The sequence below is a fragment of the Gouania willdenowi genome, chromosome 19 (genome assembly GCF_900634775.1).
Source record: "Gouania willdenowi chromosome 19, fGouWil2.1, whole genome shotgun sequence".
NCBI lineage: Eukaryota > Metazoa > Chordata > Actinopteri > Blenniiformes > Gobiesocidae > Gouania > Gouania willdenowi.
Window position 1 is genome coordinate 3,629,683 of NC_041062.1, and position 15,846 is coordinate 3,645,528.

Genomic DNA, 15,846 nt, shown 5'->3' on the forward strand with positions numbered 1-15,846 from the left:
GGAGAAAATGTTTGTTCAGAATTCGGACTATTTTTGGTTTGCTCTTCGTGCGTAAATTGCGCACAGTTAATTGTCAAAGTTTGACTAAACCTCCTCGTCCTTAAGTTGAAATATAATCCAAGCTCATATAAAATGTACATTGTTTGATCCAAGTTTAGCTTCAAGAATCCAAAAATTGAGAGAGAAGCATCGGGCACGTCTGATCTGCGCCATGCGTAAATGGAGACTCCTCTCATCCTCCACGTTTGAGCTGAACTCGTTTGACATGTTTGAAGACGCGTCTCCTCCTCTCCCCTGATGAAGGAGGGACTCGAACCTCCCCAAAAAAGTCTGCAGGCATATAAAAACCAAGCTTGCTGGTTTGTTTAGGCAGTAGGGAGGTTCTGCTAGGGTCTGGATTGGAGTTACGCACAGACCGGACCCTGCCGTGTATGAGTGCTGTCTGAGGAGAGAAAGAGGATCTCCCCCCTTTTACCGCAAATAATCTACATGTCTAATATTTAGACATGTTCAGCTTTGTGGATATTCGGTTTGCGCTTTTGCTCAGCGCGACAGTGATTTTGGCGAGAGGTCAAGGCGAGGATGATTGTAAGTATGACTTTCAGAAACACTGATGTGACTTTGTTTTTCCTCCCTGGACGTGTGGCACCATCACAGGATGCTGAAAGCTTGCAAGGATGCTGGGACTGGTTGATGTGGGATTGATGGCTCTTTTCTTTTCTTTTTTTTTTGATGGGTCCTGTTGGAAACCTGGAAGGAACGGGCTTGGATTTTTTTTTTCTTCTCCTGTGATGCGCACGCTTGGTGTGCGTCCAGTTGCTGGATTAAATCTGGGGAATAAATTGTATGCGCATTGAAACAGCAACAGGCTGAGAAGGAGATGGATCACAGTGAATAGAGAAAAATTAACTAAAGCAAAAATTTAAATTCGATGAAAAATATTTTCTTCACCAGAACACCAAAAAAAAAAAAAAAAATGCGCGGATGATGCATCTGAAACTTACTTTCTATTTTCTTGATTTCTATTTTCTGATGCTTTTTAGGTGTTCAAAAAACTGGACATAGAGTAGAAAAAAAAAGTCAATGGAAAAATTGCTGAAGTCTGACGTCGACAGTCAAAAGGTCTAGACGCCAATTAATCACCACACTCGGGGGGCGGAGGGCCCCATTTTTTAGAAACAGCGCCTCCATGTGGCTGAAAGTGCGCATGAACCATTCGTTCCTAGCACAACTTCCTGCAACGTCCAAATTTGATTTTGTTTTAAATTTCAGATAAATTAGTTTAAAACCAAGTTTTAGAATTCAGTTTTACATTTTTTTTCTTAAAAACCCGAACTTTTTTTTTACAAAAAAAAAAACAAAAAAAAAACAGAATCAAGCCCTCAAATAAGGCCTCACTCACCTGAGAGATCAAAGCATTGCTCCAGGCAGTTTTTTTAAATATATTTTGCACAGCTGTGAATGTTAATAAGACATTCATATTTCTGTGTCTCTGAGCTTGTCCTGTTTCTCTCTCTCTCAGTTCCATTCGGCAGCTGTAAATTAGACGGACAGTCGTACAATGACAAGGACGTTTGGAAACCAGAGCCATGCCAGATCTGCGTCTGCGACAGCGGCTCGGTCTTGTGCGATGAGGTGATCTGCGAGGATACATCCGACTGCGAAGATCCCATCATTCCAGACGGAGAGTGCTGCCCTATCTGCCCCGACATTGAAGATGGTACTTCACCTTGACACGTCCTCTGCCCTCTCACCCTTTTCCTCATCATCTCAGAGCTCTGAGGCCTCTGCAGCCTGTCTGCATCCCTTTGAGGAATTTCAGTCAGAGAGGAACTAAAATGGATTAAATTTGGTTAAATGCATCTTTAAAACCATGGATATTACAAGCTTTAAAAAAATACAGATTACATTTCCAGGGGTGCCCCATTTTTTTTTTTTACATTTTGCACCAACATATTGGTTAAAAATGCACATAAAATCCCCTCTTGATCAGGAAATGTTTACCTTGCAGATTAATGTGAATACTCAGAGCTGTAAATGACTTATTTTCCTCTGTGTTGGTTCCGTAGGAACAATGATCCCCGGACCTCAGCAGGTATTTTTCCATTTATTCACATTGCCACAGATTAACAGTCAGATTAGAGGTTAACGCCGTTGTTGTGTCTGTTCTCAGCCAATCCCTGGGGATGACGGGCCCAAAGGAGACAGGGTAGGTTCCTGTTTATTCACATAAAGACAATATGCTCTGTTGGTGCTTCTGTTAAAATCCTGATCAAAACAATTTTGTTTTTTCTATAAATGCATTTCCTCATGAAGTTTGGAACACAATATATATTTTCTAGTAGTTTTCTTTTGCACAGTTAAAGATAATGTTTACCACACATGCTTTGCTCCCTTTCCCAATATTTACTCAGTCATATAGAAACTCCCAGTTCACGTTCCCACAGCTCCTATAAATTGGAATGCTAGCGTAATGCAGTCAATGCTAATGAGGTCAAATGTGCAAGGGGTCATTAGAAGTTCAAAGGTCATCATACAAATTCAGAAGCAAATTTAATTCATTCCATATTGTCACATACCTGAATCAATTTTATACTTATTTTGTGGCTTTAAAGGATTTAAAGCAATAACGCATTTTTTTTTTCTTGCGCTGTGGAATAATGTAAAATGTTGAGACATTTTGTGATGTGTGTAGTGAATATTGACTTGAGTGTGACTTGTCTGCAGGGTCCCGCCGGTCCTCCCGGCAATGATGGAATTCCCGGACAGCCAGGCCTTCCCGGCCTACCCGGCTCTCCTGGTCCTCCTGGCTTTGGCGGAGTAAGTGTCACCATGTGTTACACTATACAGGATGTAAAAAACCCAAAGCTGAAGTCGGAGAAGGTTTTCGATTCTCCTGTATGAATATTTCAGCACTGGGAGTGCAGACAGCTCACCAAAAACAATGCTGATACCTGATGATAGAAGCAATCAATACCTGATCTTTTAATTCAGTAGATACCACTAGACTGACAGAATACCACATACGGCGTTGTCTTTTTGTGTTAACATTTATCCATCTTCTAATTTCACAGAACTTCTCTCCTCAAATGAGTTTCACCGACCACTCCAAATCTAGCGGCCCTCCAATGCCTGGCCCAATGGTAGGACACTTCCTGTTTCAATCAATTCTCATTTAATAAACTCCACTGGGAGGACAATGTCATGTATATTTATTGTTTAGGGTCCCATGGGTTCTCGTGGTCCTCCTGGATCTCCTGGCCCCAGCGTGAGTATCTACACGTTTTCAGCCACGTCACAATTTAATCAAATGACCTGAGATGTCCCTAAAGTTTCTCTGTTGGTGTTTCTCAGGGTCCTCAAGGTTTTACTGGTCCCCCCGGTGAGCCTGGAGAGCCTGGTGCTGCTGTAAGTTAACACGTTGATCGTAAACATCCAGTTTTCCTTATTAGATGAAGCACATCTTTTCTTGTGTTAACATTTCTTTGGCCGAAAATATGGTTTACATCCAAACTGGCAACCCAAAATGTCTTCAGACTGGATAGACAATCCCCTTCTCTTCAAGCTAATAATGTGCAGCTGATTCAGGGGTTTTCTGGTGTGTTTTAGGGACCAATGGGTTCCCGAGGTGCTTCTGGTCCACCTGGAAAGAACGGAGAAGACGTAAGTGACTCACCAGTGCTCTTATAAACAACAATATGTACGTCAACTTGGTCTAACTGCAGATGCTGTGTCATTGTGATGTCACTCTTTGATGTTACACAATGAATCCAAATTGAATCTTGTTGGTTCGTTAATGCAGTAAATATCCAGTTGAAAACATTGTGGGTTTTTAACAGGGTGAGCCCGGCAAACCCGGTCGTCCTGGTGAGCGCGGCGCTGCTGGTCCTCAGGTGAGTGTTTTCCAAATGTTTGAGGCAAACAAAATATCATCGAACATTGTCTGAAATGTTGGTGAATCTCTTGCAGGGAGCTCGTGGATTCCCAGGAACCCCCGGACTGCCCGGCATCAAGGGACACAGAGTGAGTTTGATAACACGTGAGTTCTCACTTTCATCTGCTGCACGTCGTGTCTGAGCTCTTGTTGAATCTGTCCCCAGGGTTTCAGTGGTCTGGATGGAGCCAAGGGAGATGCTGGACCTGCTGGTCCTAAGGTGAGACCTGTCTCTACTGAATACACCTCAACATCATTGCTTTGTTCCACCAACTTCAAAGCTAATCTCTTTGATTCGTCTTCAGGGAGAGGGTGGTGCTCCTGGTGAGAACGGAGTCCCCGGTGCGATGGTAGGCTTTGTTTGCTGTTCAAATGAGGAATGAAGCTATCATGTGTCTTAGAAAAGTTGCTAAGCTACGTTCTTTCCTCGCCAGGGTGCTCGTGGTCTTCCTGGTGAGAGAGGCCGTCCTGGACCTCCTGGCCCCTCTGTAAGGACTGACAAATTTACCTGAACATGCCTTGGTTAAACTGACTTGTTTAGTTAAAGGTAAAACTGACCAATCTTCAACCTCTTCTTCTGCAGGGTGCTCGTGGTAATGATGGCAACACTGGTGCTGCTGGTCCTCCTGTAAGTACACACAGTCAACCATTCCCTTGAAGCAGCTATGAAGAATTGATGCCAAAACTAATCCAAAATTACAGTAGTAGCTCCTGAGATGAAATTTTAGTCATTGATTACTAATCTTAGTTGTTTTTTCCTTTAGGGACCCACTGGACCTGCTGGAGCCCCTGGATTCCCTGGTGGTGCTGGTATCAAGGTACGTCAAACACAGAATAGCACACCACACCAGAATCCAAATCAGCCTTACAACCAAACTACATGAAATCTTAGGCAAATTTATTTGTATAGAGATTTTGTAGCAATTCAATGTGCTTTACATGAGCAAAAAGTGCAACAGAATTTAAATCAGCAGTAAAAACATTAAATAAACAATAACATAGCTAAAAATCTCCCTCTTAGTCATAAGCAATAGACCAATACTTCATCGTCAGCTTATCAAGATGATTCAGGATATTCCAGGTGTTGCCCACTGGTAGACCATGTGTCCAGGATGTGTTCCCTGTTAGATGTGCAGTAGGATGCAAACACTGAAGATGATAGTACCTCATTTGACTCAATGAGGTATGAGACGGTCAACAACCTCACCACCAGATGGCATTAGACAATTATCTGGCATCTCACCTCAAACACACAAACTAGGGCAGTGAGGTTGTAAAATAACATAACACAAAAACATATCTGCTCAAAATATATCAAAACCAACTAATTTAATGTCATAATCATCCAAATGTTTTACCATCTCAATTATATCTATCTTAATGTTATTTTGATTTATTTTGGAGTCATTCTATTTCCTGGGACTGTAGATACTGAGGTGGTGTGCAAAGATCTGTGTTATAGCTTCAGTAGAAGTGATCCAGTTTTAAGCTAGTTCGCATTTATTTTAGCGTTTCATGTTACCATGGAAACATATGGCATCATTAAGACCTTCACAGAGGGCTAGGGTTAAGATTGAGAGGATACCAGAATACCAATAACACAAATCTATTTATGCTCATTTTTAACGCTTCCCCCATTAGGGAGAGACTGGTCCCGCTGGAGGCCGTGGAAACGAGGGACCTCAAGGAGCCCGTGGTGAGCCTGGAAACCCCGGACCTGCTGGTGCTGCTGGACCTGCTGTGAGTAGATGCTTGATTCCAAGTTGGAGATCTTTTATCAGCCATCACATCTTTTAATTGTTTAACCTAGAAACTATTTGTTGATGGATTTGTTTTTTTTGTCTTTTTTTAAAGGGTAACCCTGGATCTGATGGTGGTGCTGGTGCTAAGGGATCACCTGTAAGTTTCACACATAGTGATAGAATTTATTCTTCTTTAATGCTGTACCAGAAATGTTCTCACCCGACTACTCTCACCATATCATAGGGTGCCTCTGGTATTGCTGGTGCTCCTGGTTTCCCTGGTAGTCGTGGTCCTGCTGGAACTCAGGGAGCTGTCGGTGCACCTGGTCCCAAGGGAAACAACGTAAGTGGTCAAATATCTGTTTAGCTTTTAAAAAATATTTCGTGTTGATCCCGGATTATTTATGACTTGTGTGTTTCTGCCATAGGGAGACCCTGGTCCCTCTGGTCCCAAGGGAGAGCCTGGTACAAAGGGAGAACCTGTAAGTTTGAATATAGAATAAATTACAATGGGAATTTTCTGCCACTTTTTGCAAAACAAGTAGATATTGGGTTGACTGGTTTACTTTTGTTTCTCAGGGCCCTGCTGGAGTTCAGGGACTTCCTGGCCCCTCTGGTGAGGAAGGAAAGAGAGGAGCCCGTGGCGAGCCTGGTGGTGGTGGACCTCGTGGACCCCCTGGAGAGCGTGTATGTTCCCATACACGCATCCTGATTGATAACTTCACCTCCTAACTTATTACTAGGTATTAAACCAGTTGATATCTGGGTTTTTTCTTTAGGGATCCCCTGGTGCTCGTGGTTTCCCTGGTGCTGATGGAGGTGCTGGTGGCAAGGTGAGTTATTCAACCTATCAGATACTTACTAGAGTTGCTAGCAAAACTAAACAATGCTACCAGATATCTGCCTCAAATAATGTGACTTTTTTACCCTCATCTTGTCTTTTATTTAAGGGTGCCCCTGGTGAGCGTGGTGCCCCAGGTCCCGCGGGACCTCAAGGAGCCACTGGTGAGGCTGGAAACCCTGGTGCCCCTGGTGCCCCTGGATCCAAGGTGAGTCTACTTTTAAATTTTGGGATGTTTTATCTGGAGAAGTTTTGCCAATGTCCAACACTTAATTTCAGAATTCCAATATTAACCGATACCTTTACATTCATAGGCCCCTTCCCAACCGAAATTTAGGTCACACTATATATCTCCCCTGCGACCCTGAATAGGAGCAAGCGGGTCAGAAAATGAATGGATGGATTATATATCTCTCCATAAAATAACACATTAACCCTAATTTTAATATGATGTTCAAACTTCAGTTGAACGTAAAATGTAAAAAGTGCCTTTTAAATGTGTTAAACAACAGCACACAAGACTAAAACTAATATTAATGTCAACTGGTTTTATGGAAAATATTGGCCGATGATATCGTCCATCTTGAGTTTTCAGGCCTTAAACTACTTCCTTTGTATCCACTGATTCTCACAAGTGCCGCATTCTCTCCACAGGGTGTGACTGGCAGCCCTGGTAGCCCCGGCCCTGATGGCAAAGTTGGACCCGCTGTAAGTATTGACTCCATTATGGGTTCATTGTGACTGTTGAAGCCTATACATAAAGAGTTGTGGTTTCTTCAATCACTTGTTCTCTTTTATTTCCTTCTTTTCAGGGTGCTCCTGGACAAGATGGCCGCTCTGGAGCTCCTGGCCCCGCTGGAGCCAGAGGACTGCCTGGAGTAATGGGCTTCCCTGGAGCCAAAGGAACTAGTGTGAGTTGACACGACATGTAAAATTTGGAATCATTTGTAGAAAAGCAGATTTTGAGGATACACCCCAAACAAGCTTCTAATCCCCCATATGGCCAACACACAACCTCAGACACACACATCCACTCGAACGGCAGCTGATTAAAAGACGTAATCTTGACCTTTTTTCTTTAACAGGGTGAGCCTGGTAAGGCCGGAGAGCGAGGTCCCGGTGGTGCTACTGGTGCTGTTGTAAGTACTTTTAAACACTTGAAAGCAATGGTTTTTACAGTTTTGGACTTTGGTATTAATTTGTTTTTGGGATGTTTCTGACTCACAGGGTTCTCCTGGCAAAGATGGCGACGTTGGCTCACCTGGACCCTCTGGCCCAGCTGTATGTATCTAAAGCACAATACAGCTTTTTTGAGAGAGAGAGAATGGTTTTCTCAATTATCTTTGTTTTTCAGGGACCTGCTGGAGAGAAAGGAGAGCAGGGACCTGTTGGACCCCCCGGATTCCAGGTCGGCATTCTCTATTGATTTGTTTTGTTTTGTCCATTAGTGGCAAAAGTGGCCGATTAACACAATTTTCTGTGCAGGGTCTGCCCGGACCTCAAGGTGCTACTGGTGAGACTGGCAAGCCTGGTGAGCAGGTACGAACCACAGATAGTAACAAACAAATGGATCTTAGTTATGTGATATCTTTCATTTATGTTTTAGTTTTTCCTCAAATCATTTGCTATTTTCTCCCACAACACATTCAGACCAATCACTTCTGCCTCTTTTGTTCAGGGTGGTGCTGGTGAAGTAGGAAATCCTGGCCCCAGTGGACCTCGAGTGAGTATCCCTACAGCGAAACCTTTTATTTTTTAATCATTAACCTTGTGTCTGATAATTACCATCCTCCGTTTAGGGTGAAAGAGGATTCCCCGGTGAGCGCGGTGCTCCAGGCGGTGCTGGCCCAACCGGAGCCCGAGGCTCTCCCGGACAATCTGGTAACGATGGAGCTAAGGTCAGTGAATAAGTTTAAAAACAAAATCCCAACAAAGACAATACAGTTTAGGTGTTAGCTTCTAAAGAAAAGACATATACACGACTGCACGGACTTATTTCAAAAGTATCATGACCTTAGAGTCCAACTATTGTTTTTCTCCACCTCCTGGATGGGAGTGGTAACTACACCTAAGCTGTGAAAAAGATCTAAAGAGTTGCTAATCAACGATTTTGATGTTAGCTTTTTAGAAATAAAAGTAACAGTCGAGAGTGAAAGTTTGACATTATCCTTTAAACAACAACTAAAAAAGCAAACCAAGCAGCACTAAAAAAAAAAAAAAATCAATGCTTTTACAAAACAATATCATTAATATCTAATCCCAAAAAAATAAAACAAACCTGTTTTTTCAGTTTGAACAAGCTGAGTCAGTGGTCACATTAACTAAGTTTTATAACAGATGTATTCTGGTTTATTAAATGACTGCTAGAGATGTACAGGACGACTAATTTTCACACACTAAGAACTAAGTATAAATATTAGCAAATGAAAAAAAAAAAACTTTAAAAAGATGAGGACTTTTGACACTAAAATACATTCATTTATGGGTCAAAGCAAAACTATAAAAACATACAATGAAACAAGTTTTCTGGCGAGAAAAAGCCAGGTTGATAAAAAAACAAAAAAAAAACAGATATAGTTATTTTGGACATAAGGTGGCTCATAGTGGAAGAAAACAGTGGCTGAGAACATGCAAATCCCACCATAAAAATGAGTTTTCATAGTCTTTCAGTTTTCTGAGTAATTGTTATTGTGATTCCAGATTTAAAAAAAAAAAAATAGTTTTTGAGCAAAAATTAAGAAGTTACAAAAACAAGCACTGTACTATGATTCAACCTCAGGTAAGACAGAATGTGGATGGATTTCACTTTTATTAACAAACAGTTTCACAATTCAATGATATGTGTCCCCGTTCAGTTCCAGAGCAACAAAGATTGCTCCAGCCATTCATTGCAAATATAAAGGCAGAGGCTGATTAGTTAAGTTTCCACACCTGAACCAATCAACTGCAGCTGCTGCTAAAACACACAAACACAATGACTATTGTTTATTTAAAAAAAAAATCTAATGTGTCTTTGACTATTATATACTAAAGATACCAGTTTGCTTATTTAAAAAAAATGGAAAATAAAATAATTAAATTAAATGAACTGATTTATTAAATTTTTCTAGTTATTTGATTGCTAATTATAAGTCTGCATTTATTTCTCAAATCAAACTTATTAATAAGTGGTTTTATTCCTGTGCTCTTGCAGGGAGAGCCTGGTGCTGGTGGAGCTCCTGGTGGTATTGGAGCCCCTGGTATGCAGGGTATGCCCGGTGAGCGTGGAGCTGGTGGAATCCCCGGTGCTAAGGGAGAGAGAGTGAGTTTTAAGAAATAAATATCTTACAATCCTACATTTTGCCCTGTGAATTTACAAAAGTTCCTTATTTTGGCCATTAATCCTGAATGAGGATGGATGCTAAGCTCTTTCTGTTTTTTTAGGGTGATGCCGGTGGCAAGGGGGGTGATGGTGGCCCCGGAAAAGATGGCGTTCGGGGTATGACTGGTGCTATTGGACCCCCAGGACCTCCCGGTGCACAGGGTGAGAAGGTAAGAACAGTGAAAATGAAAACTAGCTCAACAGATCATCTTTGGACCTTCTCGTTAGTTAGTTTCACAAGCGCTCTTTATGACCATCGCTCATCTGACCATCACTCATCGGACCTCCCTGTCTTCTCTCTTAGGGTGAGGGTGGTGCTGTTGGAGTCGCTGGACCAACTGGTCCTCGTGGTGCACCTGTGAGTTCTTGTACAAAAAAGACTGAAGCTTAGAGAAAAACTGTCGATGTTTAATTGCATTAACTAAAATCTAACACTTGAACAGGGTGAGCGTGGAGAGAGTGGACCTTCAGGACCTGCTGGTTTTGCTGGACCTCCTGTAAGACTTTCCCGTTACATCAGAAAATCTTCTTTTCAAAATCATGTTCAAACTAGATCTTGTATATCAAGTCATGAACTTATGTGGATTTTCTTTCCTCTAACTATAGGGTGCTGATGGTCAGCCTGGTGCTAAGGGAGAGTCTGGTGACACTGGACCCAAAGGAGACGCTGGTGCCCCTGGACCTGGTGGACCCATTGGAGCTGCTGGACCTCAGGTTGGTTGGCAGAAAAATCTGTCTTGATGCATGAAAATATATATTAATGACAGTATGAATCTCATTTGGCATTCTTTGTGCAATAATTCTGTATTTCATGTGTACAGGGACCAGCTGGTCCTCCTGGACCCAAAGGTTCTCGCGGTGGTGCTGGATCCCCAGTGAGTATATCTTATTTCTTTACAAAGATCAGCATAATAAGGTATATTAAATCATGTTGTGCTACTTTGTAGGGTGCTACTGGTTTCGCTGGACCCGCTGGCAGAGTTGGACCCCCTGGCCCCTCTGTGAGTACACAGAAACATCTTTGCACTAATGGTCCATCCTCCCTTCAGAGCTAGTTGTGCATTCTTATAATTTTCTTGAATCCTTCCAGGGACCTGGTGGACCTCCTGGACCCACTGGACCTGTTGGCAAAGATGGACCAAGGGGAGCTCGTGGTGAGACTGGTCCTGCTGGTCGCCCTGGTGAGGCTGGCGCTCCTGGACCTGCTGGTTCTCATGGCGAAAAGGGATCTGCTGGTTCCGATGGAGCTGCTGTAAGAATTTGCCTTCTTTTTGTATACCAACACACTCTTTTTTTATTTTTGCATTCTCAGCATTGTGTCTTTGATGCAGGGTGCCCCTGGTATCCCTGGACCCCAAGGTGTTGTTGGACAACGTGGTATTGTAGGTCTCCCTGGACAGCGTGGAGAGCGTGGATTCGCTGGTCTGCCTGGACCTGGCGTGAGTACTTCTAGGAACACATTTGGCAGAAGTCTGTAGAATGAATTCTTCGTATCACTTCAGTTAGCAGACGTTATGTTGAACTTTGAAATCCCTCTGTACTTTAGGGTGAGCCTGGAAAGCAGGGAGCTCTTGGACCTGTTGGTGAACGTGGACCCCCTGGACCTGCTGGACCCCCTGGACTGTCTGGTGCTCCCGGAGAGGCTGGTCGTGAGGTATAAGATTTCCACTTCCAGCTATAAAAAAAAAATAGGCATAATTTTTTTGGAAATATTAACTGACCACCTTTGTAAATCTTCTACAGGGTTCTCAAGGTCATGATGGTGCCCCTGGTCGTGATGGAGCTTCTGGACCCAAGGTGAGTCTGCACTTATTGCTATTTAATCACAGAACACTAGGGTCCAAAATGAACTTTGATATCAATATTTCCATCACCGAGACCAGCTTCTGATTGGATGTTAATGCCTTCATAGGGAGACCGTGGGGAGAGTGGCATGGCTGGACCCCCTGGACCTCCTGGTGGTCCTGGAGCCCCTGGTGCTGCTGGCCCCTCTGGCAAGAGTGGTGATCGTGGAGAGAGTGTAAGCCATACCAACTTTGACGTATGATGAAGTTGCAAATAACTTTTTATCTCGTGTTCAAATTGTGTATTTTTATTCATTAGGGTCCCGCTGGTCCATCTGGTCCCACTGGCCCTGCTGGTGTTCGTGGTCCTGCTGTAAGTTTGATCTTCAGTGATTAACATCTAAAGGATGGTCATAGCCTGAGAATGTGATGTTCACAAGTCATCTGCTATCTTTAGGGCCCTGCTGGAGGTAAGGGAGACAGAGGAGAGGCTGGTGAGGCTGGAGACAGAGGCCACAAGGGACACAGAGGATTCAGTGGCATGCAGGGTCTGCCTGGACCTGCTGTAAGTAAATGTTCCGTTCAGCTCTGTGGAAAACACTGAAGCCAATCTGGTCTAATCCAGAAACTGAACCAGTAGTATTTTAAAGGTCCTCCTTTTGTTTGCTGCTAGGGAGGTTCTGGTGAGCGAGGACCTGCTGGTGCAACTGGACCTGCTGGACCAAGAGTGAGTAAATCATTTGACGAAATTAGTCTTTTGTAAGATTGTGTGGGAGTCACTTTGTATATCATGTCATCATGTCATTACAACGTTCCTTCTAGCAAACTTAGAAAAATACTTTTATATGTATCTTTTAGCTCCACTCTTGCAAGATAAAAACATCAACAACAACAACAACAACAACAACAACTCCAAATTGACATTAAATGAGCCCAATTCAGTTGTTGGAACTACACCAGATGTCGATTCATCAAACCGTGGCCTTATTGAAGTATTGGGTTTTTTTTACATTACCAATCCATTTTGTGAGATTTTGAAATTCAGATTTAAGTTCATGGATGGAATTGACCTCAGCGTGAATCTAGTCTGCGTGTATTACTCACGGATGACTTTAGACTGTCGGTGTATCTTTATCTTCGCCTTCGAGATACTTTGTTATTGGCTGATCAAGTAACCCTAAAATATAAATCATTATAAGCTCACTGGCACCTTAGATCTAGTTATTAAGCTGGAAGGTAAGGATGGAGAAGAAGAGGACAAATCTTTCTTTTAACTGGAGTTCCTTGAAGATGTTTGACCTCTTAAGCTAAAGGTTGATTCCATTTGGAAATCATCATCCTGACCAATTTAAAAAGAAATAAGGAAGAAGTTCAAATAAGATACTCAATCCAATTTCTTGAAGTAAAGTTTGTCATTATCTGAGGTTTTACTTAGTTTTTTCACTCGGCTAGACAGACTAGTGTAAGCTGCATACACACTTTTTGGCCTAAATGCTGTTTTTGGAATGGAATTCATAAAATGGTTAACTTTGCTCCTGCTCCTCAGGGACCCTCTGGATCCAATGGCTCTCCTGGTAAAGATGGTATGAATGGCATGCCTGGACCCATTGGACCTCCTGGACCTCGTGGTCGCAATGGAGAGATGGGACCTGCTGTGAGTTTCATCATCATTTCTTTTATCATCCATTACTCTGAAAGTGCAATTTTAACCTCTTTCTCTCCTCAAACAGGGTTCTCCTGGACTTCCTGGGCCCCCTGGACCACCTGGAGCTCCTGGCGGTGGATTCGACTTTCACAGCCAGCCTCTTCAGGAGAAGGGTCCTGATCCCTTGCGTGGAGGCTACCGTGGCGATGACCCCAACATGATGCGCGATGCGCGTGACAACGAGGTTGACACCACACTCAAGACCCTCACCCAGAAGGTCGAGAACATCCGTAGCCCTGATGGCACCCAAAAGAGCCCCGCCCGCATGTGCCGTGACCTGAAGATGTGCCACCCTGAATGGAAGAACGGTGGGTTCAGAGATTAGCTTGGTCAGATAGAAGAACTAATGTAGTTACACTGCTTAAACAAAGTATTCAATGTATTTGTGTCTCTGCTTTGCAGGCGTGTACTGGATCGATCCCAACCAAGGCTCTGCATTGGATGCCATTGAGGTCCACTGCAACATGGAGACTGGTGAGACCTGCATCTACCCCACCAAATCTATCCCAATGAAGAACTGGTACCTCAGCAAGAACAAGAGAGACAAGAAACACGTCTGGTTCAGCGAGTCCATGACAGGTGGATTCCAGGTAAGAAGGCAGAAGCTAAAGATCTTGCGATTTCTAAGCTTTGGTACAGTCTTTAATCTCCCCATTTGTTTGAAACAGATGCAGTACGGCAGCAGTGAATCCGATCCTGAGGATGTGAGCATCCAGATGACCTTCATGCGCCTGATGGCAAACCAGGCCTCTCAGAATGTTACATACCACTGCAAGAACAGCATTGCCTACATGGATTCGGCCACCGGCAACCTGAAGAAGGCACTGCTCCTCCAGGGCTCCAACGACATAGAGATCAGAGCCGAGGGCAACAGCCGCTTCACATACAGCGTCAGCGAGGACGGCTGCACGGTGAGTTTAGATCCAACTTCCCCTGCTTGTTACATTTTGATACTAAACCAAGAATGTTCTGAGTCTTAATTCTCCCTCTTCCTCTCTACAGTCACACACTGGCTCATGGGGCAAGACAGTCATTGACTACAAGACATCAAAAACAACCCGCCTTCCCATCATTGACATTGCTCCTATGGATGTTGGTGCACCTGATCAGGAATTTGGCGTCGAAGTTGGCCCTGTTTGCTTCTTGTAAAAAGGAAAGAAATATGGACATGACATTTTTTGTTTTTTTCTAGCAGACATCTCTAAAAACCCCTTTTGTCTATGCATTCAAAACCCATTCGCCCGCCACACTTAGAAAAACCACTGCTCTGCCGAAGACCGTGTCTGTGTTTTCCAAAATCTGGGAAGCTCTCAGGACTGCTGCGTCAAACCAAACCAACCACAAGGACACTTTAAAAAGAATCTATTGTTTTCACAGGCAACAAGAAAATAATATATTACTTGTGTTTTAAAAAAGTAAATCCCCCCTGGAGATTGAGGAAAAAAAACTACACAGGTGACTTTTGCCACGTTTCCACCGCTGCAGAAGGACATTGAAAACAACCAATGATATGTACCATTTTTCTGGTGTTAAATAAATTGTAAAAAGTGTGAAGTGTCTTCTTGCTCTAAATTTATTGGAAGATAGAACACGTCAACGTGGGTCCAACTAGCAAAAGACAAGACCAATGTGGCTACCTCACTCATTACCCTCCAATGGGTTCAAAACCATTCAAAGGTGCTATTACCAGTCTAATGAGGTCCAGTCCTTGCTGTTTTCATGGTGCAGTCATTGCCACGAATGCCTGCAGAACCTTTGGTGCTACTTTAAATTGACTCGCTAACTTGTTGTCCATGCAGTGCAATTGTTTTCTTTCTGAAGTGTTGATTTGATGACGGAGGTGTTCGCTGCCCATGTAATGCATGCAGTCATGTCTGTGTAGATAAAGACCCTGGTTCAGCCTTGTCTCTCTCTCATTGATCTTTCCCTGTGTGTTTGCCCCTGTGAAAAACTCTTCACTAAAAACAAAAAAAAAAAAAAAAAAAAGCAGAACAGCACAACCTCTGCCCTGTTGTTTATGTTGTTTGTTGATGTCTTCTTAGCGAAGGGTTTCTTATAAAATAATTTGAAGCAGATCCACTTTCATGGTTTCAAAGAGAGATTCTGTACTTGTTTTGTACATGTATAATAAATCAAGATGTTTTTAATTATTTTGGGTGCTGAAATAAAGCATGTGAAGTGGTCTACTCATGGCCGACTTTTCACTGTCCTGTTTTGCAACTGTTGTGAAAGTTTGGACGGTGGTGGTGACAATGCCAACGCAGTGAGAGAACGTGGAAACATCTTTGAGCGTAGGAATCAACTGTTCCACAGCAGTTGCATTAAATGGGTTTCTCTGAGGCAGCAGTAAAAACAATCTAAAAAGTTAACTCCAATTTGGGTTTTTCATAAAATGAGGTCTGAAGCAGTCACTGTCCCACTGCCGCTTTATCAATCAACTGTTACAATAAAACCTAAATCAATTCATTTCAGGTCAAAT

General features: G+C 43.0%; 1 protein-coding gene across 1 annotated transcript; it reads left to right on the forward strand.

Annotated features, from left to right (window-relative positions):
• Positions 1-353: 353 nt before the first annotated feature.
• Positions 354-14,918, forward strand: col1a1b (collagen, type I, alpha 1b). The gene is made up of 51 exons (XM_028475370.1): positions 354-588; positions 1,523-1,720; positions 2,070-2,095; positions 2,174-2,209; positions 2,728-2,820; positions 3,075-3,143; positions 3,224-3,268; positions 3,355-3,408; positions 3,610-3,663; positions 3,840-3,893; positions 3,970-4,023; positions 4,101-4,154; positions 4,240-4,284; positions 4,369-4,422; positions 4,518-4,562; positions 4,699-4,752; positions 5,576-5,674; positions 5,789-5,833; positions 5,921-6,019; positions 6,105-6,158; positions 6,256-6,363; positions 6,456-6,509; positions 6,627-6,725; positions 7,172-7,225; positions 7,330-7,428; positions 7,603-7,656; positions 7,745-7,798; positions 7,872-7,925; positions 8,003-8,056; positions 8,196-8,240; positions 8,317-8,415; positions 9,711-9,818; positions 9,941-10,048; positions 10,183-10,236; positions 10,322-10,375; positions 10,485-10,592; positions 10,700-10,753; positions 10,826-10,879; positions 10,969-11,130; positions 11,210-11,317; positions 11,425-11,532; positions 11,622-11,675; positions 11,791-11,898; positions 11,982-12,035; positions 12,120-12,227; positions 12,336-12,389; positions 13,209-13,316; positions 13,393-13,675; positions 13,770-13,957; positions 14,036-14,278; positions 14,370-14,918. Exons 1-51 carry the CDS (start codon positions 507-509, stop codon positions 14,514-14,516), a joined length of 4,353 nt encoding a protein of 1,450 aa, XP_028331171.1. The 5' UTR covers positions 354-506; the 3' UTR covers positions 14,517-14,918.
• The last annotated feature ends 928 nt before the right edge of the window (positions 14,919-15,846 follow it).

What these genes read in the sequence shown, in the direction of transcription:
- col1a1b (XM_028475370.1), top strand. Translation starts at nt 507, where the DNA reads ATGTTCAGCTTTGTGGATATTCGGTTTGCGCTTTTGCTCAGCGCGACA. An exon ending in CTGGTACAAAGGGAGAACCT is followed by an intron (nt 6,159 to 6,255) that starts GTAAGTTTGAAT and finishes TTTGTTTCTCAG; the next exon opens with GGCCCTGCTGGAGTTCAGGG. An exon ending in CTGGCCCCAGTGGACCTCGA is followed by an intron (nt 8,241 to 8,316) that starts GTGAGTATCCCT and finishes TCCTCCGTTTAG; the next exon opens with GGTGAAAGAGGATTCCCCGG.